At 34.7% G+C, this 25,819-nt stretch overlaps 1 protein-coding gene across 1 annotated transcript; it reads right to left on the reverse strand.

Moving 5' to 3' along the window:
• Window positions 1-21,827: 21,827 nt before the first annotated feature.
• On the reverse strand, window positions 21,828-22,965 carry LOC124889705. Its single transcript, XM_047401689.1, has 4 exons — window positions 22,901-22,965; window positions 22,292-22,523; window positions 22,075-22,137; window positions 21,828-21,974 (listed from the first exon to the last, which is right to left on the reverse strand). The coding sequence occupies exons 1-4, from the start codon at window positions 22,963-22,965 to the stop codon at window positions 21,828-21,830; spliced, it is 507 nt and encodes a 168-aa protein (XP_047257645.1).
• Between the last annotated feature and the right edge of the window lie 2,854 nt (window positions 22,966-25,819).

The raw sequence follows: 25,819 nt of genomic DNA on the forward strand, positions 1-25,819 counted from the left end.
CTTCAAAACAAGACTAAACAGGCTAGAATAGTAACACTAGAGTGCATAAATACACCCAACATCACATAGCACAAGAAACGAGTATGCGATCAGTACTTTGAATGTACTGGTATGCTAGATGAGGTTAGGCTTATATGCATGGGATCATGTGCATGAATAATAACTAATTAAATTAATAACATGAAATAACTGAGTATAAATGCATGAAAGCTATAAAATCTGAGAATGCATGACCAAGCATATAACATGATTCTGAAATAGTCTGTAAATTGAAATACTAAAAATGCATAATTGAATAACTGATAACTGTATGCTACGGCCAAGAAAAATTAAACTGAGTTCTGAACTGAATACTGAAACTGAAACTGAAACTATGAGAGGTATCATCTAACCAACATGCCCTAGTCTGAGCTGATCGGGGTCCAACATGTGACCGCAGTTGGAAGGGCGCTGGTACCTTACCACGGGTACTAACAATGGTTGTGGAATCAATTCTAATCTGGTGGGTGACCCTTAAGATCACTCCTAAGTTGGTGGGTGATCCCTGAGAATATCAGTCCTAAACAGGTAGGTGACATCTCATAACCTACGTTGACTACGTAGTTCTGGAACTTAGGGATTGCTTCTAAGGACACAATCCTAACTGACGGGTGAGCCCTCATCCCTAGGTTCACTTGATACTGAATCCTACTCCCAACTAAACTGAAACTAATTACTAGATTGAACTAAGTTTGACTTAACTAACAACTGATCATAATAACTGACTGAAAGAGAATGCTCATGGTGTATTCTGCAATCATTTTATGGGTACTGAAAAATAGGTAAATAGTTAAATTTAGGGTATTTATAAACCCCAGGACTCAATAATAATAACAATAGGGACACATGAAAGCTTTGAAACCATAGAAGGAAATCATTGTTCACAATTATTCACTTAAGCATTTCATCAAACACATGGGGACCAAGATTTTAACATGGAAATATTTTTTACACATAATGAGATAGCACGATCACAGGACAACATCATAAACTGAGGATTTATTCTGAGTTTACATAAACATGATATGACAACTATGATATTTAGAACATACTATAATTCATTCCACTTGAAATCAATTATAAACTTAACTTGAAATTTAAATAGAAAGAGGTTCATGAACTTAAGCATGGGAATGATTGAAACATATGGGATTGGGGATTTAACATGGAATTTTCTTCATTCAAACGTGTAAGGGCTACTTTCAATGAAAAACATTTGTAACCACCGTGTATAATCGAAATTCATAAAAGCTTCATGGAGATAATTTATTATAAACATGTAATTTTATTATTTAGAGCATAAAAATGAATTCTTGGACTCCATGGTGAAAGGACACCATAGATGAACATCACACATACCTTTAACCTTTACACTTGAAAGGGAAACACAATGTGGAAAGCTTTCTTGGAAGTTCTTGAATCGGGAAGCTTGAGTTCTTGGTTTTCTTGAAGAGAAAGGAATAAAATTTGATGATATTGGGGATGATTAGGGTTTGTTTCTTGAGAGGAAATTGGAGAAATATAGGAAAATAATGCCCTAACTGAAGCTAAATTTCATGTTTTTACGAATTGGGTTGTGGGGAAAAGACTTAATTACCACTTAAAGATTTAAATTCGTATTTGTTTCTTGAGAGGAAATTGGAGAAATATAGGAAAATAATGCCCTAACTGAAACTAAATTTCATGTTTTTACGAATTGGGTTGTGGGGAAAAGACTTAATTACCACTTAAAGATTTAAATTCATAACTAGAACGCCCATTAAAGGGGTTCACGACGCGATGGGTACCTTATCGCTATAAGCAGTGCGACGCGATGCTATCACGGTGAGCTACTGGAATCAAAATCCAAACATGACTCAATCCTCGTCTGAATAATCTGAAACTTTTCCGAGACATGCTCCTTACACCCCTAAACATGAATTAACTCAAAAACTAATGTCTCATGGTCGAGAAGACTCGTTTAAAAATTCTTGATGTTAAGAGGCCAAAAATAATACTAAGTCCCTAACACTTGATTAAATTTCCAGGCTTTAAGCCACTTATACGTGCACTAGGAGCTGCACTAAGCTAAGAAAAGTACAGGGTATTACAAATGCATAATTACCTGAGATTAGGGATAGCCTTTCTTGGTGAAAACAAAGCTCTACAAAAAGGATATTCCTCACCTTTGGAGGAAGCACACTGAGCTCCTGAAAGTGAAGTGGCAGTCGATAAAATTGGGACTCCCTTCATTATTCACATCAATTTGTCACTTTTTTAAAAAGGGGGAGGGGGTAAGAGATGATGATAATCAACCAAGATGCGAAGAAAGAACAACAATAACGGCATCTTCAAGGACATACTAACCATAAAACTCAATTCAAGAAAACTTTTATACACTTCTCAATAAAAAATTACTTGAGCTTGGGGATAGCTTTTCTTTGTGAAAACATTCCACAGCTCTATGCATAGGATCTTCCACGCAGCTAAATTTACATAACAATTGTACAAAAATATAGCTTTGTCAGCTTCTTCGATAGTGCTCATTGTCACAAACCCGAATCCACGACTCCTATTAGTCTCCCTATTGTAAATAGCCTACAAAAAACAAAATTTAGTTCCACAAATAATAAAGCTCGACTGGCGTGCAAAGTGACAATGATGTATTAACTCAGACTGATTCATTTACGAAGAGAAGTGATCTTCTAAAATCTCTAAGATCATCTATTTGTTTGCCCAAGAGTAGCCAAAGAATGTGGAATATGCTACTTGACTTTCACATCCTCATCAAATACGACCTTGAACGCTCACATTGGTCAGTGTCTTCCTGGGGAGTCATCAACAGTCAAGTGGACACCAAATCCTAAGGTGTTTAAGTACATGATATTGATAGGAGGAACTGAACCAACTGGGCTTCAAACCTGACTTCATCAGTTTGACAGATCACTGATGTACCTGCTGTTGAAACACTAGAAAAACCTCCTCCCGTGAACCTTGAATCCCCTGCTAATAAAAGTACTTATTTCCTTAACCTCTACCCTAGATATTTAAGTGTAATATTATAAACAATCTAAGAAACTAAAATAGCATTTACTCGCATTATACATGATATTAGAGAATCAAAACAATTTAGCATCAAAAGGACTCTTGAACCTACATTGAATTTACAAATGTAAAATTAACCTTCAAAGTTTCTTAGTATCACTACTTGTAAGACAAAATAGAGAGATGGTTTTTATTTTCAACAACAACACTGTCACTAACAACAACATCCTGGTGTAGTCCCATAAAGTGTAGTATGTAGAGGGTAGAGTGTACACAGACCTTACCTCTTCTAGCCCGAATGTAGAGAGGTTGTTTTTGATAGACCCTCAGCTCAAGTAGACGATCCAAAGCAGTCCCAATAAAGAAAGTAATAGCAGTACAAAATCAACAAACTAAAAACAATAGAAGGTAGCTAGTAATAGAACGAATCAAACAACAAAGCCCACAGATTCAACATAGTTATTCTTTATCTACTTTTAATAAATTAAATTACATCTCAATCAAAATAATAGCAATCAAATAATTTCATCATTGTTCCATCAAAGTAAAGGGACAAATATGACTCATATAACGGTTATACAACCCTACAACTTTCTCAGCTTCTTCGACAGTGCTTATCGTCACAAACCCAAATCCACGACTCCTATCAGTCTCCCTATTGTAAATAGCCTATAAAAAATAAAATTCAGTTCCACAAATAATAAAGCTCTAATTATTCGATCTTTTTTAAAATAAGCTCAAAAGTTGAATCATTATTACCTCAGCAATCTCAACAACACCAGCCTATTGGAAAAGTTGAGCCGACCCTTCACTATCTACATCATAAGGTAAATTTCAAATTAATAATTTTGCATTCTTGGGAGGTTCTTGATACTTCTCCGCTTTCATTGTCGTAACATGTGTAACAGTCAATCCTTATTGGGACTGTTTCTCTAATAAATATGTGTATTGTCTTAAGTTTTTCACCAAAAGAATGAGTAAAAATTCTAAGGCTGAACTCTGATATGTCCCAAAAGTTTCCCTAGGTCAACTACAAATCACCATTAAGGAAGAGGCTATAGTCCCTTCAACACAGTCCATGTGACACTCTTCTAGAAACAAAATATACCAAATAACTCCTAAATATTTCAAAAACTGTAGATTCATTTAATAATTTAACTTTAAACCATAGCATGATGTTCTTCATCAAACCTTGATTTGATTTTGTGTCAATTCGGTTGTGGCATATATTGTTACTTTTTGAACGATTATGGGGATGGAGGTGTCCGTTATATTGGTCCCATTTTACCTAGATAAAAGCAATACAACACTAAATTCGCTCAAGCATAAAAAAAGAAGGGATTGTTTTATTACAAGTAATATGGATTACCCAAGTAGCTGAAATTGTTATTCAAGGAATAAGCTACAAAAATCATATTTCACCACCTGCCACCAACGATCAGAACATGTCATTAAGGGGAAAGGTTAAAAGGAAATAGAAATTTCTAAAGATTGCATCGTAAGTATGACCAACTGGCTACCAGTTATCAAATAAAACATTATCTGTTAATAGTGTGTAGTTAACAATAAGATGATAATTAGAATAAAATTAATCACAAAATCCTTGAAAGAAGATAACATTCAATGACGGCTTGGTCAACCTCCAGAGAGCACACAAGGCTCAAAATGGCCCATTGCAAGCGCAAATTCAGCATTGTCTTGATGTCTCATCAATACCTGCAAGTAAATATAGACTATCAGTTACTACATATAAGAATAAAAAGTTGACAAACTAAACCTGTTGTTTAAAAAACCCACCAAGTTTGGTCGAGAATAATTATTTACTCCTAAGGTAGCATTATGGTTAGGCTGAGACTCATCATTCCAAATAAGAACCTGATTTCAAAAAATTTCAAGGTCACCTTAAGAATTTCAATAAAACTAAATACTGATATGGACACCAAAAAGAAATAGCAACCATCAGGGAGGAAATAAATGTGTACGATAGGGCTACAAAATAAAATTAAAATATTCAGAAGTAGATGCTTACATCAGGACTGTCAGTGTGTGTGGCCACTATCTTGCTATGCTATTCTAAGGTAGTTCCCTGATTTGATTCACCTGAAATCATATTAAAGAATGCCAGCTGATTTGTTAAAGCAGATTATTGTCTTTCCATGTTATGAGTGCTTCTCTAATTGATAATTTTAAGCAACACGGCTCCAACATTCTTATTCTTATAGTATGAATAAAGGAAGAGAACAATTAACATAATTGAAAGGATTCTGCAAGATTCGATGAACAATTTTATCTTCATAGGAGAAAGTCCAACTGACACAGAAAGAATCATGACAAATAAAACAGTTCCACAATTACATTGGAAACTGCCTATGTGGAGGATGGTATTGGCAGAAGTTTAGTTAATCTAACCAGATATGAAAAAAAGTTTTTATAGTATTCAAGCAGCCTACAATAATATCATATATCTGAAAACTTTATGGCAACATATATTACCAAAATAGGATAGTTTCAAAGAGTGAAATACCTTTGGCGGGTGGTGCATCCGCTATGGATTCCTTTTTTATAAGAATAAATAAAATAGTTAATTACCACTATTTTTAATTTATAAATTTATATTGCATAGAATTTATCAAAAATAAGAACGTAGTAATGAAAATATCACAGAATTTGAATTGGGTTGAAGGTATAGTTTTATCTCTAGAAGAAAAAGTAACGGAACTTTGGATTAGAGTTGGACCGACATGCATAACAGACAACTGCACTATTGCAAAGAAACTAAGAATTACGTCTTTATAGAAACATCAGATCAATGTCAGCATATAGAGAACAAAAGTGTCTGTAACCCCCAAGGGTACACCCCGAACGCCACACGGTGCTTACGGTCCCAAAAGATCACAAGCTAACCCATGACTAGTACCTGCTATAAGCATTGAGTACAACTGATATCAAAAGATCATATGCAAAATTTAATTGGAAAAAAATTCTATAAGGTTTTAAAACATAACTCTAATAATATCTGTAAAACAATACTGACAATACTGATAAAAATACTGAAAATTGACTAACTATCTGTAATAGTCTGAAAACCATATACTAACTGACTATGGAGCTGATAGGACAAACCCCCAACTAACTCCAACTTAATAGAAAATACTAAACTGATAAGGTAAATTGAGACAAATATACCATGTCCTTAAAGTATGAGGACTCACCACTACTACTGCTATTGATACCCTAGATAGTCTAAGTATGATAAAAAATCTGAGCGTCCGAACGTATGATATTAAACATCATAGTGTAAGAAACGAGTATGCGATCAGTACTTTGAATGTACTGGAATGCAAGATGAGGTAAGGCTGAGATGCATGGGTTCATATGCATGAATGATAACTGACTGACTGAATAGCATGGGACAACTGAACATAAAACAATAACAAGCTGAATAATATGAGATAATTTAGTAAACATATCTGAAGTAAATACTGACTGGTTAACATGAGATTACCGGATATAAATGCGTGAAAGCTGTAAAATTTGAGAATGCATGACCAAGCATATAACATATTTTTGATATAGTCTGTAAACTGAAATACTAAAATCTGATAACTGAATCACTGATAAATCGTATGTTATGGTCAAGTAAAATTGAACTGAGTTCTGAACTGAATACTAAAACTGTAGGAGGTATCATCTAACCGACATGCCCCAGTCTGAGCTGATCGGGGTCCAACCTGTAATCCTAGTTGGAAGGGTGATAGTACCATGCCATGGGTACTAACAATGGTTATGAAATCAATCCTAATCTAGTAGCTGACCCCTGAGATCAGTTCGAATGATCTGAGATGATTTTATACACTTTTGTATCATTATTCTAGCTTATGTTGCCTTGTTTTGAGAGAAATTTGTGTGCTTGATGTGTTCATATTGATATAAATAATCATTTAAGTGTCCAAGTGTGTATTTATATTGTCTAAAGTATTTTTCAAACAAGTTTGTGCTTAATTGAGTAATTTAGAGTTCAACCCGAAAAACTAATTTTACTAACTTGAGCTAGGTGTGTGTCTAGTTGGTTTCGTTGGATTTTAATGTCTTTAATTTATTCCAAATATTTTAAATGTGTAATTTTATGTGGAATAACTTGTTTGTAATGTGCAAAGATTAATTTAATTAAGTCAAGAGTCAAAATAATAAGTGAAAGATTATTGCGAATTTGCCTTATCCTAGCTTGTGTTTTGATTTGTTGTTGAGAATACTGTGTTATTTTAATCTTGAATATGTGGTGTATGATATTGTAGGAGGCTTGATGAATTAAATACGATGATATGTTGATAATTTAAAGGACGAAAAATTATTGATAATACACTACAAAAGACATGAGCAAAGGATGGGACGGTCTATACTTAACCAGATTTTTAAATGTTAATTCCAGTGAGACGACGCGAATTCAATACGTTGAATCGATGTGCCCAATGCATTGAATAATTCATCGCGTTGATAAATCCTTCACTGTCAATTTAATGCTGCCGACACAGCACAGTGGCATGTCCCATTATTAATTGGAATTAGCACACATAGAAAGGCGGTTGGTGACCTTGATCCAGGTGCACCCTTTGTAATCCAAAGTGATAAGGAAAAGAAATATATTCTACTATATAATAAGTCACGATGTACCTGCTCAAGCACACAGGACATGGTCAGCATGTTTGCTTGAGCAAAAAAAAGGTACTTTGATAATTTTCTAATAGTTTTACTCTCACCGTCTGAGTTTTTGTTTATCCAAAGTTCACCACCTCAGTTTCTTATTTATCCAAAGAAAAGAATCTACTTTGGATTATTCCCATTTGAATAGATAATGTTTTTCTTTCTGCTGCTTTATCCGTTTTTGTACATAGAAAAGGTAATTACATAGCATAAGCTTTGCTGTTTTCTGGTACTCCAAAGGGCTTCCAATATTTTATAATCGCTTGATTGTAGATAATTAAGGTCAATTAAATCTGCAACTTATTTAGTGGATAAGATTATTTTAATTATGGTAACTTGACTTAATTATTTATAGTTCATTTGTTTACTGTTCTTCATCTTGAGCCGGAGGTCTATCGGAAACCTCTCTACTTCTTCGAAGATAGCGGTATGGACTGCATACATCTTACCCTTCCCAGACCCCATTTTATGGGATTACACTGAATTCGTTGTTGTTGTTGATTTAATTATTTATAGTACACTATTTATTGATTAATAATCTTTCCCTAGAGAGAAGATGGATAAGACTGCAAATAAATATGACTTGAATTTCTTTCTTTGTTGGTCTACTTCGTATAATAGATGAGTTATTAAATCTTTTTCCTTCCTTGCCTTTTCCTGAAAATGGTGTTACTTTTCTATGAGCTCTTGTATAGATACTTAGAGTTTTTTTTTTTTAATAAAACAAGAACTAGCCTTATGATATTATTATTTCATCTTTGTTTTCTTCTTTCTGCTTTCTCCTTATTTTAACACTCATGGACTTGTTTGGTTCAAGGTTTCAAAAGCATTTATGCAGCTGTAACAAACTTCCATATTCTTCTTGTTTATATTGTCAATTTTCAAAAGTTGTTACTGGACTAGGTATATCAATTGTTTTATAGTAATTTTATTATATGATTTGTAATTCATACTTATTATAAGTCGTTTAAGATATATCTGTTTTGCTAAAATTATACATAACATAGAATTTATAAGTAGTTATTATAATATATGTATTGCACAACGGCTGGTCACAATTGGAAAACTGGACACGTACAGGTGACAACATAAATACTTGGGGACACGTTATTAACACTAAACACGATTTAGATGCTATTTTGGAGAAAAAGCAGAGGCGGTTACACGGTTAATTAGGTTTTAATTATTTTATTTAGTTTTTAGTTTTTCATATCATGTATTCAATTTTTTGAATCTTGATTACGAATATTAGTGGCTAAAAACCCTTCTTCTGGGGTTAAAGTCAAGAATATGAGTACTATTATTTTGGATTAATTTCGTTTAACTTTGCTTATCATATGTGTTTGTTTGTTTATTCTTGTTTTAATTATTTTAAGGATTCGTAACCCTTAGAATACATATATTGTCAACCTTTTGATCTCAGGAGAGGGAATAAAGAGATAGAACACGGGAATAAACAAAGTTTGGGTTTTTATTCTTTTATAAAATAAAGAATTAAACTCAGCATCTAGGACAGGGATGTACTTAGATGTCTTACTTGATTCAAACGTAGGATGATAGCTTTAATTCACTTAATTGAATTATTACATTCCCTCTCAACGATGTAGTTGTAATGTCCATATTAGATAAAAGATTAGAGGTTGGAAACCATGATCATGCAATTAACCCTACGAATCAACAATCAAGATAAGCAAGTTAACGAAGGAAATTCAAAAACATAGTATGATTATTCGAAGTCCTTTAACCCTGGAATTTTCTCCATTGATTGTCCCAAGACTTTTATGTTTACGCATTATTTATTTTATATTTAATTTACAAAATTACAAACTCTATTCTTGTTTGTTTTTTCTTAATTAGTTAGACTAGAATTAGATAGGCGGCGAACGCAAGTCCCTGTAACTATATTGAGTTGTAAATAGTTTTTGTTTAGTTTATTTTTATTTTCTTTTATTTTTGTTTTTATCACACTTCTTGATATGTCAGCCTGGGATAGATGGTTTTCAAGTGATGATGATTCTTGTTGTTTCTGTGGGGGACCACATCAAGAGGCTTATTGTCCAAATTTTGATGAAAGTGCGTAGACGAGACCTTCACAATATGATGTAAATAATTTGAGGAAGTCTGAGTACTCAGAAACTAAAGTTGTCGAACAGGTTGAGGAGTTACTACTGTCACCATGTCTATAGTGGCTAAACAAAGAAAAATATTGGGAGGATATTAGCCAATATGTGGAGCAAACACAAGAATCGCAACCACTCAATTGTCATCTTGATCTTGAGACCAAAATTGAGAAGGTGAATAAAAGTGAGTATGTAGTAGATAGTGTAAATTGTGAAGTGGGATTGGTTGGGCCTCAGTCGAAGCATTTTTCTATATTATTTTTAGATGATATCTTATTTGTGGAATCATCTAAAATAGTGGAAGAGTGTGAAGATGAGGAACAAGAATCTTATATTCTTGATTTTACATCGGATAAGCAACATAAAAACATACCTCACTTGAAGGTTGAGTGGTTTATCATGCATCATCCTTTACTCGGTTCATTAATCTCGGTACCACCTCCATAGGATCGAGGCAAAAAGATAGATACGATGTTGGGGGTGAAATTTATATTCTCGAGGTGGAGGAAAAAGTTGATTACGTCGTGCCGCGACACTAAATTAGGGACTTCTTGGGAAGCGACCCAAGTTAATTAGGTATGTTTTCTTTTTAGTTTTTCATAGTTTTTATTTCACGTATTTTTTGTTTTTTATTGAGTCACAGGTTAACGAGAAGTCTGAGTATCATAAACTTGAGCTTGAAGCATGGAAAAAATTGAGTGTGGGTCCCATGGATCTCCTTTTTATGTGAAGATGCTACTAGCTAGGCCTAGATGCCTCAGGGAGTATTTCTATCTCTTACCTTTAAATTCACTTTGTGAACAAAGTAGATTTTTAAGTGTGGGATGGGAAAATTCTCAAATTTTGGCTCAATTAATTTTTTTTTAGGTTAGGAATAAGTGAAATATTCTTGTTGATGTTATTTTTTATTACATGATGCAAATTGATTTGTTTGTAAAATCATGTTGAATTGAGTGAATTGCTATTTTTAAGACTCTTAGAATCAAGTTTATGACTCTTGTACTTTTTGGGCTTAATTTTGAATTCATGCTATTGTTGGTTGAGAGTCTATGATGATCCTATTTGATTTGAGCATATACCATGTGCGTGTAAGGTTTTTTGTATATTCCTTATTGCATATGATGTCTAGAACTTGTCCGGTGTGTGTGCAAAGCGAAATAAAGAGTGTGAGTTTTGGAGATGATTTAGGCATTTGTTTGATAGCGTTGTTTTATACCTTCTATTTGTCCTACCCTTTGTGCACTATCTTAGTTAAACTCCATTGAGCCTTTATCTTATTTTCTTTGGTAGCCTCATATGTAGCCTAATCCCCTTCTTGGATAAACCATAATTTGATCCAAAAAGCTCCTAAGTGCTTTAATTGAAAAAAAATGAATTAGTAAGGAGTTTGAGAAATTGAAGAAGAAAAAGTGAAATTGATGCCCCAAGGTAATAGTTATTGGTGTTTATAATTGAGGCGTGGTGGATTGATGTGATATAATTGATGAAAGAAATATTTTCATGATTGTAAAAAAAAGTGATTCTTGTGGTAATAAACCATATGCCCATCAAGTGTTCGTGAAAATGCTTAAAAGACATGGGGCAAAAATAAAAAGAAATGGTAGAAAAAAATGGTGTAATTTAGTTATTTGAGATGTGCTTTAAATTTTTAATATAGTGTATTAAAGTGCTTAGAGAGGTTAGTCACTATTCTTGGCCAAAATAGTTCCTATTCATCCCTTAGCCTACATTATAACCTGGAAAGTCTTAATTGATCCTAAGCTTTACATTCGACTTTTAGTGGAGCATTACATTAAGGGAAAGCCCATGGTTCATTGTGTGTAACTTGTGAATTCTTTGTGAGAGTGAGCATAATTCGATTCTTATACCCACTATATGATAAATTGTGTTATTGTGAGTGTTTCTGGGTTAACTCTCTTGCTATGAGGGCACATGTTTGATTAATGTGGGTGATTTGTAAGATGTCCTTTATTGAATAATATGCATGAGTTTGCCATGTATTAAGTCAATTCTTGGGGTTAGGATGTTTTAGAGTTGTGTTTATGAGCTATCAATTGTGTAAATAACGTGCTTTGTGTAGAAACTTGCATTTCGTGTAGTCATTGTAGTACTAGCTTGAGAGTATTTATTTTATTCGAAGTGTAGCATCACCTCAAATTTTTATACTTAAAGAGTTGTTCAAGGATGAACAAGAGTTTAAGTGTGGGGTGATGATCTGAGGTGATTTTATACACTTTTGTATCATTATTCTAGCTTATGTTGCCTTGTTTTGAGAGAAATTCGTGTGCTTGACGTGTTCATATTGATATAAATAAGCATTTAAGTGTCCAAGTGTTTATTTATAATGTCCAAAGTATTTTTCAAACAAGTTTGTGCTTAATTGAGTAATTTAGAGTTCAACCCGAAAAACTAGTTTTACTAGCTTGAGCTAGGTGTGTGTCTAGTTGATTCCGTTGGATTTTAATGTGTTTAATTTGTTCCAAATATTTTAAATGTGTAATTTTATGCGGAATAACTTGTTTGTAATGTGCACAGATTAATTTGATTAAGTCAAGGGTCGAAATAATAAGTGGAAGATCATTGCAAATTTGCCTTATCCTAGCTTGTGTTTTGATTTGTTGTTGAGAATATTGTGTTATTTTAATCTTGAATATGTGGTGCATGATATTGTAGGAGGCTTGATGAATTAAATATGATGATATGTTGATGATTTAAAGACCAAAAATTCGTTGAAAATACACTACAAAAGGCATTAGCAAAGGATGGGACGGTCTACACTTAATCAAATTTTTAAATGTAAATTCTAGTGAGACGACGTGAAGTCAACACGTCGCATCGATGTGCCCAAAGCGTTGAACAACGTGTCGCATTGATAAATCCTTCACTATCAATTTAATGTTGCCGACACAGCACAGTGGCATGTCCCATTATTAATTGGAATTGGCGCAAATAGAAAGGCGGTTGGTGGCCTTGATCCACGTGCACCCTTTGTAATCCAAAGTGACAAGGAAAAGAAATATATTAATCCCTCCGTTTCAAAAAAAATGACCTATTTTTCTTTTTTGTTCATTTAAAAAAGAATGACCCCTTTTCTTTTTTGGCAATACTTTAATTTCAACTTGTCACCTGACATATTTATGATCACAAGATTAAAGGGCATTTTGATACATTTGACACTACTTTAATTTAAGGCCACAAGATTTAAAAGTCTTCTTCATTTTCTTAAATTTTGTACCAAGTCAAAGTAGGTCATTCTTTTTTAAAGGGAGGGAGTATAATATATGTATTGCACAACGGCTGGTTACAATTGGAAAACTGGACACGTACAGGTGACAACATAAATACTTGGGGACACGCTATTAACGCTAAACACGATTTGGAGAAAAAGCAGAGGCACTCGGTTAATTAGGTTTTAATTATTTTATTTAACTTTTAATTTTTTCATATCATGTATTCAATTATTTGAATTGTGATTATGAATATTATTGGCTAAAAACCCTTCTTTCGGGGTTAAAGCCAAGAGCATGAGTACTATTGTTTTGGATTAATTTCGTTTGACTTTGTTTATCATATGTGTTTGTTTGTTTATTCTTGTTTTAATTATTTTAAGGATTCGCGACCCTTAGAATACATATATTGTCAAACTTTTGATCTCAGGAGAGGGAATAAGGAGATAGAACACGGGAATAAACAAAGTTTGGGTTTTTATTCTTTTATAAAATAAATAATTAAACTTAACGTTTAGGACAGGGATGTACTTAGATGCCTTACTTGATTCAAACGTAGGATGATAGCTTTAATTCACTTAATTGGATTATTACATCCCCGCTCAACGATGTAGTTGTAATGTTCATATTAGATAAAAGATTAGAGGTTGGGAAACCATGATTATGCAATTAACCCTAGGAATCAACAATCATGATAAGCAAGTTAACGAAGGAAATTCAAAAACATAGTATGATTGTTCGAAGTGCTTTAACCCTAGGCTTTTCTCCATTGATTGTCCCAAGACTTTTATTTTTACGTATTATTTATTTTATATTTAATTTACAAAATTACAAACTCTCTTCTAGTTTATTTTTTCTCAATTAGTTAGACTAGAATTAGAAAAATGGAGTACGCAAGTCCCTTTGAGATCGATACTTGGGCTTCTTTGAAGCCACTATACTACTTGATAAAGTCACGTACACTTGCGTGTGTGTTTGGGCGCTGTCATCTGGCGGGTGATCCCTTAGAGTGACAATCCTAAACTGGCGGGTGACATCTCATAACCTACACTGGCTACATAGTTCTGAAACTTAGGGATTACTTCTAAGGACCTTGTCCTAGCTGACGGGTGAGTCCCCATCCCTAGGATCGCTCCTACTCCCAACTGAACTGACACTGATTACGGAACTAAGCTAAGGTTAACTGGACAAGTAACTGATCATGATGGATAACTGGCTGAATATGCTCATGGTTTATTTGAACTATTCTGTAACTGCTGAAATTCTATAAATAGCTATGTTTTTGGGTATTCATAACCCCCAGGACTCGATAGCAATAACAACAATATCATACTAAAACATTGAGGACGTGACATGTAGTCAATATTCAAAACTCATTCTTTGAGGCATTTCATCAAACACTTTCAATGCATGGCTTAAGCATGGAATAGTTTTAAACATGTAGTAGTAGTATGATTTTGATACTAAATCACCAATCAAGGCTTAAATCAGCGAGCAACGCCATTCAAACATTTAGGGTTTAAAAGCAACAACAATTTCGTGTAAACACGATATAAAATTCAAAATTCATGTAAGTTCATGGACATAATTCATAAAAATATGTAAGTATCATACTTTTAAACTTAAAATTTGGGTTCTTGGGCTCGATGGGTGAAAAGGGCCCATGGATGAACATCTAACATACCTTAGAGCTTTAAACCTTGAAAGAGAATTGACTTTTCTTGAACGTTCTTGGATTGAAAATCTTAAATTCTTGATTTTCTTGAAGAAGAGCTTGAATCTTGTTCTTGGGGAATGATCTTGAAAGGAAACCCTAATTATGATGTTGCGAGTGAATGAGGAGTTTTTTGGCATCAAAAATTGATAAGTGATGGCTCATAACGCATAATGATGCTTTAAGTTGTGGGAGGGGTAGGGTTTGAGCTGAGGAAAAGGCCAAAATATGCCTATGAAACTAATTCATATTTGCTGAAATTTTCAGTTGACAACTTGGGTTGATAAGTCGTCACTTGGAAGCTGAATTTGATGAGTTTCTGGTTGGGCTGACGACTTGGGATGATAGGTCGTCACTTAGGTGACGACTTATCAACTCAGGTCGTCACTTGGAAGCTAAAATTAATGGCGTTCTTTTTAAGGCTGACTACTTTGGCTGATAAGTCGTCACTTAGTTGACGGCTTATCAACTTAGGTTGTCACTTTGTTGATAGACAGACATGCTAAAGTAAAATGAGTATAACTTTCCACTCCGATATCAAATTAAGGTGAATTTTGTATCGTTGGAAAGATAATTCAGTTATTTATCTATTGAAGAGCCTAGAACTCAAAAATTCTTAATATACAAAAAGTTATACTTGTTTGAAGCTTGCTATAGTTATTTTCTTCACAAGAATTTAATCACTAAGAAATATTTTGACTTATCTACAAGCTAGGAACTTTTTAAGGACTTAATATATGTCCAAATAACTTCACACACTAGGATAAAGATCATGAAACATGTATCTAAAAGAAATTCATGGGATTAGAGTTAACACACGTAAGAATGATGCTTCAAAGTCTTGCCCGAAATTATGAGGTGTTACATAATATCCCCCTTGGAAATATTCGTCCTCGAATGAGACTAATTAAGATGAAAATACTGGGGAAACTGAGACCATATAATGATTATACATAACTAAAAACTTGATTACATGTCTAGTCTGAAACATGATATATGACTAAACTGATTTCATGAATACATACAATGACATGAGAATGATTATAAGGCTAAGATAAAAACAAGAGAGTCAACTTATGAGTATCCATTACCTTAGGCTAGATCTGGTTTCTTGAAGTAAAATTGAGAGGTTTAGGACATGAAAACTCAGGAACTATAATACATCTCCCCCTTGGGATAGTTTGTCCCCCGAATGATACTGACTTGGCTGAAATACTAACGAAAGACTGAGATGATGTAAGGAACACTTACGAACTGAATCATGACTGAGAATCTGGAGTGTGAAAGTGAGGTCGGAGGAATAAAGGGTCAATTACATAAATTCATCAAAAGGGTTTGAACTGAGGACATGCATGGCATGAATTTGAATTTTTTATCATTAAGAGTGTAGCATAAGTACTAGAACTGAACATACTGTAAAGCATGAACACATGAGTCATGAGCTACATAACCTGAGTTTGGAGTTTTTGAATTTGTGGAACATGATTCATACAGCTGAGTGGACTAGAACACCTCATACTAGGAACTGGGAGAGTACATGATTTTTTATAAGGTGCATGAATATGAGCTATGATCATAGAGCTGACATGTAAGGCATGAGTACATATCGTGATAACTAAAGTACAAATACTGAAATAAGCATGGGTCAGGCATCTTTCTCCCTTGTGTTGTTCTACAATATACGGGCCTCTTACTAGAATCTGAGAGCCTGACTTGGTCACTTGTCCTACCATCTTCCCTTTAGCTTAAAGCCATTATTCTAAGTTTGTGAACCACTTAATCAATAACTCTAAACTGAACTGTCACCACCTTACTCTAGAGTCTGGGGTAGACAATAAGGAGGGCTCTACTAAAGTATTGGGACTCACACAGAAATTAACAGTTATATACTGAGTTACAAAGGAAAATACGTCTCTGGGGTCTAATAAATCATAAACTCAAAGATTAAAGGCCTATAACATACTGATAACCACATCAAGATAGATTTCCTGATCATAACGAGACTCGAGTGCATAAATTCTATTCTGGCAGAAACCACTGGTGGCACTGGAAGTGGTGCCCTGCTGAGTCGGGCGGTCGGATGGGACTGGAGGATGGTTGGACTGACGCTATTGATGCAAATCCTTCCCCTCTGAGCAATTACTCTACACTCCCACATCCTATGGCATGGCTTACCACATCCAAAACATACATCACTACCAGCTCTACACATACCTAGGTGATTTCTACCACATTCTTCGCAAAGCAGATGGGTACAACCACTGCTTACACTACCCTGGGTTTTAGAGCCTGGTGCCCCATCCCAACTATCAGTCCTAAAATTTGATACTGGGACACTAATTGAAGATGAAAATAGGGCTGAAAAATTTTGACTGAGCTGAGAAAGGTTACCACCCTCTGACCTTGGCTGAGAAAAAATAAAAATACCTGTCCTAGCCTTTTTATTCTCTCTTTTCTTCTCCTTAGCTTTCTCCTTCTCAATTTGCTGAGCATGAACTATAAGCCTAGACAAGTCTATTTTTTTAATCAACATAGCAGTCCTACACTCCTTGAAAACACTATTAGCTACACTAGAAACAAACGTACTTATTCTAGACTTGTTATCATCCACCACATGAGAAGCATACTTGGCTAGCTGAGTAAATTTAAGAGAATACTCCTTCACACTCATGTTGCCCTATTTCAGATTGATAAACTCTAATGCTTTATATTCCCTCAACTCTAAAGGAAAAACATATCTAAGAAGGATATAGCAAACTCCTCTCATTTTATAGGGCCCGCATCTATGCCTCTATCCCCCTTTCATTGCTTATACCAGGTGTGAGCTACATCCTGCAACTGGTAAGCAGCTAATTCTGGACTCTCACTATAAGTCACGTACATAATGTTTTTTACCTTCTGAACCATGTCGAGGAACTATTGCAGATCCTCTTCAGACTTTGATCCTAAAAATAGAGAAGGATTCATTCGGGTGAAGTCCCAAATCCTAGCTGTGGCGGAGTTGGACACTAGGTTAGCTGGGACTGCAGCTGGAAAAATGTTCTGAGCTATTGCAGAGTGAGCCAAAGTAGTGAATGAGGCTCTGAACTCAGCATGTGAAACATGCTCATTCAGGGAATCTTCCTGAACGGGCGGAGGTATTGGCTGGTTTCATTTCTTCTTTCGTTAGCCTTTCTGACAAGCATGTTTTATGAACAAAAGAAAGATTGGATTAGATAGAGATTTTAACTTAAACTCATTCTCATTTTCACGACATGTACCAAAAGAAGGGAAACTTTTCCTAAAATGTTTTGTAGCCTCTTGTCTATATGTGCGGCGTTCTTCACAACCAAGCACAAGACTCTACTCATTGCGGCTTTAGAACTCCTTAGGACACTTTAAAACCTTAGGCTCTAATACCAAGTTTGTAACGCCCTGAGAGTATACCCTGGATTCCACACTTTGCTTACGGTCCCGAAAGACCACAAGCTAATCCATGACTGGTACCTGCTATGAGCACTGAATATAATTGATATCAAAAGATCATATGCGGAATTTAACTAGAAAAAAATATCATAAGGTTTTAAAACATAACTCTGATAATGTCTGTAAAACAATACTAATAAAACGACTGAAAACTAATTAACTGTCTGTACTAGTCTGAAAAGCCACTACTAACTAACTGTGGAGCTAATGGGATAAACCTTTAACTAACTTTGACTGAATAGAAAATACTGAACTGATAAGTTAAACTGAGATAAATAAATCATGTCCTCAAAGTATGATGACTCACCACAACTACTACTGCTGATACCCTGGATAGTCTAAGTATGATCGAGAATCTGGGCATCCGAACCTATGATATTAAATATCATAACACAAGAAATGAGTATACGATCAGTACTTTGAATGTACTGGTATTCAAGATGAGGTAAGGTTGAGATACATGGGTTCATATGCATAAATGATAACTGACTGACTGAATAGCATGGGATAACTGAAAATAAAGCAATAACTAACTGAATAATATGAGATAACTTAGTAAACATGCATGAAGCAAAGAGTGACTGGTTAACATGAGATTACTAAATATAAATGCGTGAAAGCTGTAAAATCTGAGAATGCATGACCAAGAATATAACATATTTATGATATAGTCTATAAACTGAAATACTGAAATCTGATAATTGAATAACTGATAATACGTATGCTATGGTCAAGCAAAATTAAACTGAGTTTTGAATTGAATACAAAAACTGAAACTATGGGAGGTATCATCTAACCAATATGCCCCAGTCTGAGCTGATCGGGGTCCAACCTATGACCCCATTTGGAAAGGTGCTAGTACCGTGCCACGGGTACTAACAATAGTTGTAGAGTCAGTCCTAATTTGGTGGGTGACCCCTGAGATCAATCCTAATATGACGGGTGATCTCTTAGAGTGACAGTCCTAAACTGACGGGTGACATCTCATAACCTACGCTGGCTACATAGTTTTGGAACTTAGGGATTGCTTCTAAGGACCCAGTCCTAACTGATGGGTGAGCCCCCATCCCTAGGCTCGCTTGGTGCTGAATCCTACTCCCAACTGAACTGACACTGATTACGGGACTAAGCTAAGGTTAACTGGACAAGTAACTGATCATGATGGCTAACTGGCTGAATATGCTCATGGTTTATTTAAACTATTCTGTAACTACTGAAATTCTATAAACAGCTAAGTCTTTGGGTATTCATAACCTCCAAGACTCGATAGCAATAACAAGATCACACTAAAATTTTGAGGTCATGACATGTAGTCAATATTCAAAACTCATTCTTTGAGGCATTTCATCAAACACTTGCAATACATGGCTTAAGCATTGGAAGAGTTTTAAACATGTAGTAGTAGCATAATTTTGATACTAAATCACCAATCAAGGCTCAAATCAGTGAACAACACCATTCAAACATGTAGGGTTTAATAAAAACAACAATTTTATGTAAACACAATATAAAATTCGAAATTCATGTAAGTTCATGGACATAATTCATAAAAATATGTAAAGATCATACTTTTAAACTTGAAATTTGGGTTCTTGGGCTCCATGGGTAGAAATGGCCTATGAATGAACATCTAACATACCTTAGATCTTTAAATCTTGAAAGAGAATTGACTTTTCTTGAACGTTCTTGGATTGGGAATCGTAAATTCTTGATTTTCTTGAAGAAGGGCTTGAATCTTGTTCTTGGGGAATGATCTTGAAAGGAAACCCTAATCTTGATGTTAAGTGTAAATGAGGAGTTTTTTGGCATCTAAAACTGATAAGTGATGGCTAATAACGCATAATGATTCTTTAAGACATAGGTGGGGTAGGGTTTGAGGTGAGAAAAAGACCAAAATACCCTTACAAAACTAATTCATAATTGCTGAAATTTTCAGTTGACGACTTGGGTTGATAAGTTATCACTTGGAAGCTGAATTTGATGAGTTTCTGGTTGGGTTGACGACTTAGGCTGATAGGTCGTCACTTAGGTGATGACTTATCAACTCAGGCCATCACTTGGAAGCTGAAATTGATGGCATTTTGTTTAAGGCTGACGACTTGGGCTAATAAATCGTCACCTTGTTAATGGCATATCAACTCAGGTCGTCACTTTGTTGACAGACAGACATGCTAAAGTAAAATGAGTATAACTTTCCAATATCGACTTTCCACTCTGATATTGGATTAAGGCAAAATTGGTATCGTTGGAAAGATAATTCAATTATCTATCTATTGATGGATCTAGTGCTAAAAAATTCTTAGCATACAAAAAGTTATACTTGTTTGAAGTTGTTTGTAGTTATTTTCTTCACAAGAATTTAATAGCTAAGAAATGTTTTGACGTGTCTAGAAGCTAGGAGCTTTTTGAGACTTAATATATGTCCAAATAACTTTACACACTAGGATAAAGATTATGAGACATGTATCCAAAATAAATTCATAGGATTAGAGTTAACACACGTAAGAATGATGCTTCAAAGTCTAGCCCAAAAATGCGGGGTGTTACAGTGCCAAAGCTTCGACATTCATTGTCTATTGGTTTTCTCAAAAATAAAGTAATGATATGTACTATAATCCTCGAAACCAAAATAGAAAATATCACACAGCTATGATTTAATACGTGTATGCATGAGCTCTAGTGAATGTACTCAATGGAAGTGTATTCTTCGTCAATCATCATAAGCTCGTTGTGCAACATCAGTATGCTATCCATGTCTACATTTTCATCAATAAATGGTTCAAATATTCTGATTTAGATGAATAATGCCCAATTCCTCAGCATATCTACATCTTGATTAGGAACTTGTTCATTAACTCCCCAATCTTATTCATTAGCACCTCCGTCTTATTCATTAGTGCCCATTTCTTGTTCATTAAGAACACGTTCATTAGTTCCTCCATCTTAATCTACATTTTGCTCATTAGGACCTAAATCTTGTTCATAAGGAATCTATTCATTATTACCTTCATCTTGATCAGTATTTTGTTCATTAGCTCCTAAATCTAGATCATTAAGAAGTTGTGTCATATCCACTCATAGTAGGATCCATCAGAATGAACTCATCTATTTCTAGCATAGAGTTTCCAGCAGTTGGCTAGTTGTAGAAATTTTTGATGGTCCTCTTATGGCGATAATGAGAAGATAGAAATAAAAGGGAAGGCTAACCAATATTACTATATCATCTATTTTCATACTCAAATCTATATTGTATGCAGAAAAGAATAGACCAATAATAGCAGTAACCATGAAAAGAAATACGATAACATAGATACAAACTACCAAACTATTACATAGCTAAATGATGAAGAAAATTAGTGTTGGGATAAACCAGACAATTATGGATTTCATATTTCAAACAAAAGTTAAATAAACTTGCAAAAGAAAATTCTTCGTCAAAACACATCTACTGGTGAAATTAATATAAAAAGGTAAAAGGATCAAACTATTTTCTCTAAGTTTAGAAAGAGTAAAAGGTCAGAACAGACAACAAACTCTCTATTTCTTGCATTTATTTGTGTCTTCAGCAATTAAGTCATCTTCATCTACGATTAGATTTCTTCTTTTCCTACTGTTAGCCCCATCAATGACATGCAGTTCTTCCTCACGATCTTCTACTTTATCCAATAATACGTCAAGAGATACCTGTTTATTTTGTAAAAGTACATTTGTGAACATGTGTGTTAAACATATTGATCTTAAGAAGAAATAGAAGCCCCATAACTAAAACAGTAAATCTGAATACCTTTTCTGTGGACAGTTCTTTAGGAATGCGATCTTTTGGCTCACTTTCATCCTCTATCAAATACTTCACATATAAAAGCAACATCAAAAAAATGATTTACAAAGTATACAAAATTGTGCATTACAAATTTCAATAGACTATATTGTAATACCTTTTTCTCTTCTTTTAGCTTGTACTATGATTCCAAATTTTCATCTGGAATCCAAAGCTTTGATACAGTGAAATTTTTAAGCCCCTTTTTCAATTTGTAACTATTTAACTTAAGCTTAAAAATAAAATCTTTTCCACAGAGGCTTAGAATGTGGGCAGGAACATCGTTGTTATCTAACGACGATAGCTTGTTGAACAACTTGTGAGCTGATGTATCAAGGAGTTTCTCATCCACGTCATTGAATAAGACAAAAGTAATTTTTCCAGTATTGTCTTTCACTTGTATGTGAATCTTGAACCTATGTTTGTAAAAATAAGTTAACATTAATTCATAATACAAAGCAAATTCATAGTCCTTCGAGGATCCTAAATTCACCAATGGAAAATTACAATCTTTGTTATATTTGAGGCATGGATAAACACCATTTGCAGGTGTAATCTTCTTCGAGCATGCGTTGCATCAAATGTAGTACCATCTAAAATAGTTTATTATGTTTGTAATTTTTCTCCTTACAGTAACAATCTATTTCTACAATCCTCAAAAGAAAATTTACAATTATCTATCATGCTGAAGTGTTGAAATGGCAAATCAAAATGTAAGAAGCAAAAGATAACCTGTATGTCAGCACTTCAATCAGACTCCAACAAATTTTTAATGTTCATTCGATTCACAAACATCTCATCCTCTATTGGAATGCTATTAATACTAGAGTTTTCAATAACTTGTACTCCCGTGGACATGGTGTAAAACTTTTGGTTCAAAGATCTTATGTAATCTATATCAAGATTCACAACTACTTTGCTAGCATATATGGTAGAGAAGCTAACTTCACGTATTAACAATGGACGTAACAAAATTTGCGATAAAGATCACTCATAATGTTAGCACATAAAATATATAACATTCAATAATTAAATCTAAAATAATACCACAAATTTCTTTAAGAGTTATGGAAGTCATAATCACTATATATGGTCTAGAATCCTTCTTGTGAAAATATGGAGCAAACTTCTCTCCTAAATTGATACAAGTACGACCTCGTATATGGATATTTTTTGAGCATGTTGATTGAAAGCAAAGAAGTGCACACGTCTAAGTGTAAAAGAAGCTCTAAGGCTGCCCATGATGTGCAGTACATAGGTGCCTAATGTCATTGGGTCACTAAAGGGCACTTTATCTTTTCACCTTTTATTTTGTGATGTAATATAAATAGAACAACTTAGGGTTTTCATTCACTTAGTTCATTATTGTTAAGACTTGTAATATTGTAACACTCCAAAGTTCTCTCTAAGTCTTGAGAGTGACTCCAACAGAAACTAGGGTTAGGCAAGTGAAGATTCACTTGTGTTTGCATTGTTGGCTTAAGACATTGGTGTCTAGAGGAGGTAAAGTACCTCTTGTGTCAACTTAGGAGTTAGGTGTTCATAGTGTGTGGTGTTAAGAGTCCAAGAGTGGAATAGGCTCTTGAGTTTTTAAGAACATACCTACAAATTGTCTAACTATCTATCTTGTATTTTGTTGTAATTTTTGTTTCCTTGTCTTATTAGTGTAACCCGTGCACCTTTGTTGTTGTAATATTGTTGTTCTTAATCTCATGTTGCTAATATAGTTTGGGTTTCTGCTAGAAATCAAGTGTTAAAATACCTCATTACAGTGTAATCTTGTTGTTGTTCTTGAATCCGAGAGGGGTCATCATTTGAGGTCCTCGACTTTCTTGGCTTGTGACTGATTTTGATGTGTGTTTTATGTGTCCTTTTCTAATCTTATATCATTTGGTATCAGAGAAAGGCTTTATCTTGTTCCTACAAGATCAATCTTGGGCTTGTTTGTTAGAAAATTAAAAAAAAAAGTGTTCTTGAGTTTGTTAGTTCTTGGCCGAGAAGAGTGTATTGTTGTTGGCTTGTGTCATGACCCGAGATGGGGCCCTAGCCGCTACGGGCATCTCGAACCACTAAGGATCGAGATACCCCTGTAACTCCCCAATCCACTAGTGATATTTTTCGCTCTGGACCCAGGCCCACACGGCTTTAAAATGCATCACTAGGGAGTAAGACTTTCTTACTTATATACCCAGTATCCCTCCTGTGTTTTGCTGATATAAGAATCTTTCCTAAGTTGGGGTGTTACATACACCCCCTTATGAACTCAGCGTCCTCGCTGAGGTTTGCCCCACCGAATAGGATTTGCCTATACTCAGGACTGAGGTTTGCCCCACCTTACCGGGATTCGCCTACACTCAGTTTAAACTCTGGCCCACATCGACAAGGCTGACACAGAAATGGCTCTGATACCATTCTGTCATGACCCAAGCCAGGGCCGTAGATACCTCTGTAACTCCCCAACCTACTAGTGATATTGTCCACTCTGGGCTCAGGACCACATGGCTTTAAAATGTGTCACCAGTGAGTAAGGCTTTCTTACTTATATACCCAGTAACCCTCCTGTGTTTTGTTGATGTGGGACTCCTTCCTAAGTTGGGGCGTTACATCTTGACCGAAACTTATTGTTGTGTGTTTATATCTAGTAATCTTTCTGTTTTTCTAGTGTGTTTCTTGTGTTGGTTTCTTTCTCACTAACACAAACAAGGGTGTCTAGATCTAAAGTTGATCTTGTAATATTGGTATTGTTGTTGTGAACATTGAAGTTGGCCGTTTGTATCCCCTGTTGTGAAGATTGGAGTGGACGTTCTTGGCATGTTGTTGAAGTGTTCTTGAAAGTTTTTTGTTGTGTTTATATTGTTCTTCACCTCTTCTCGTATCTTAACCAATATAAAGTGTGAAATAGATCCAAAAGGTTGCAAGATAAAGTTGTAAAGTTGTTGGTGAAAGACTTGATCACATTACTTATATAGACTTGACATCAGCTTTCCAACAACTTTTCCATCTTTCAAGGACCTTGTTTTGTGGGACTAGTACAAGTCAAATCTTACCATTTTGAGTTGAATTTGAAAAAAAAAAAGTGCAAGACTTGTTTTTGCCTCCAACATTGATTGTCCTCCATTCTAAGATTGTGTAAAGACTAAACTTTAATTTGATGACAAAATTTTGTGGGGGGGATTGTGACCAATAGCATGTTGTCACATCATCATAGTTACTGTTCATCATCAATACTAAACTCAAATTTAGATTTTCTAGTTTCTAATTATTGATTATTGGTTTCATTAGTTGATCCTAGAACTAATTACAAGCAAGTAAATTCCTACTAGGTTGTCAATTAGTCCTCTGAATCCATTGTTTGCGTCTACATTTCTATTGTGCTCTTTTGTCATTTTAACTTATAGTACTTTTTGGTTCACGTCGTTCATTACTTCCTTGAGTCATCAAATAAAGAATCCACTCCGACTAAGGAGTAGACTTACTCTTCAACTCACTACGAGTTACAAGCCGACGTACAGAAAATTGTGACATTAAGTAAGAGGCCACAACGTGTGTGAGAGGCTAGTGAGGTTGTTTGAACCACCTTATGTTTTTTTTGTAGGTTTGGTGTTGTATTATTGTGTGTGACTTTGTGAACTGGTTTGGTGTTTTGTTGGACCGTAACTTAAAAGATTATTCTTTGGTACAACCACAATAGAACCCGAGGTTTCAAATGCTC

Source organism: Capsicum annuum, chromosome 12 (assembly GCF_002878395.1).
Source record: "Capsicum annuum cultivar UCD-10X-F1 chromosome 12, UCD10Xv1.1, whole genome shotgun sequence".
In the NCBI taxonomy this organism is placed as follows: Eukaryota; Viridiplantae; Streptophyta; class Magnoliopsida; order Solanales; family Solanaceae; genus Capsicum; species Capsicum annuum.

Coding starts and splice junctions, on each gene's coding strand:
- LOC124889705 (XM_047401689.1), bottom strand. CDS start 22,965: ATGTCCACGGGAGTACAAGTTATTGAAAACTCTAGTATTAATAGCATT. Junction 22,524..22,900: donor ATTCCAATAGAGGATGAGAT/GTTTGTGAATCG, acceptor TTACAAACATAG/GTTCAAGATTCACATACAAG. Junction 22,138..22,291: donor AGGGGCTTAAAAATTTCACT/GTATCAAAGCTT, acceptor TTATATGTGAAG/TATTTGATAGAGGATGAAAG.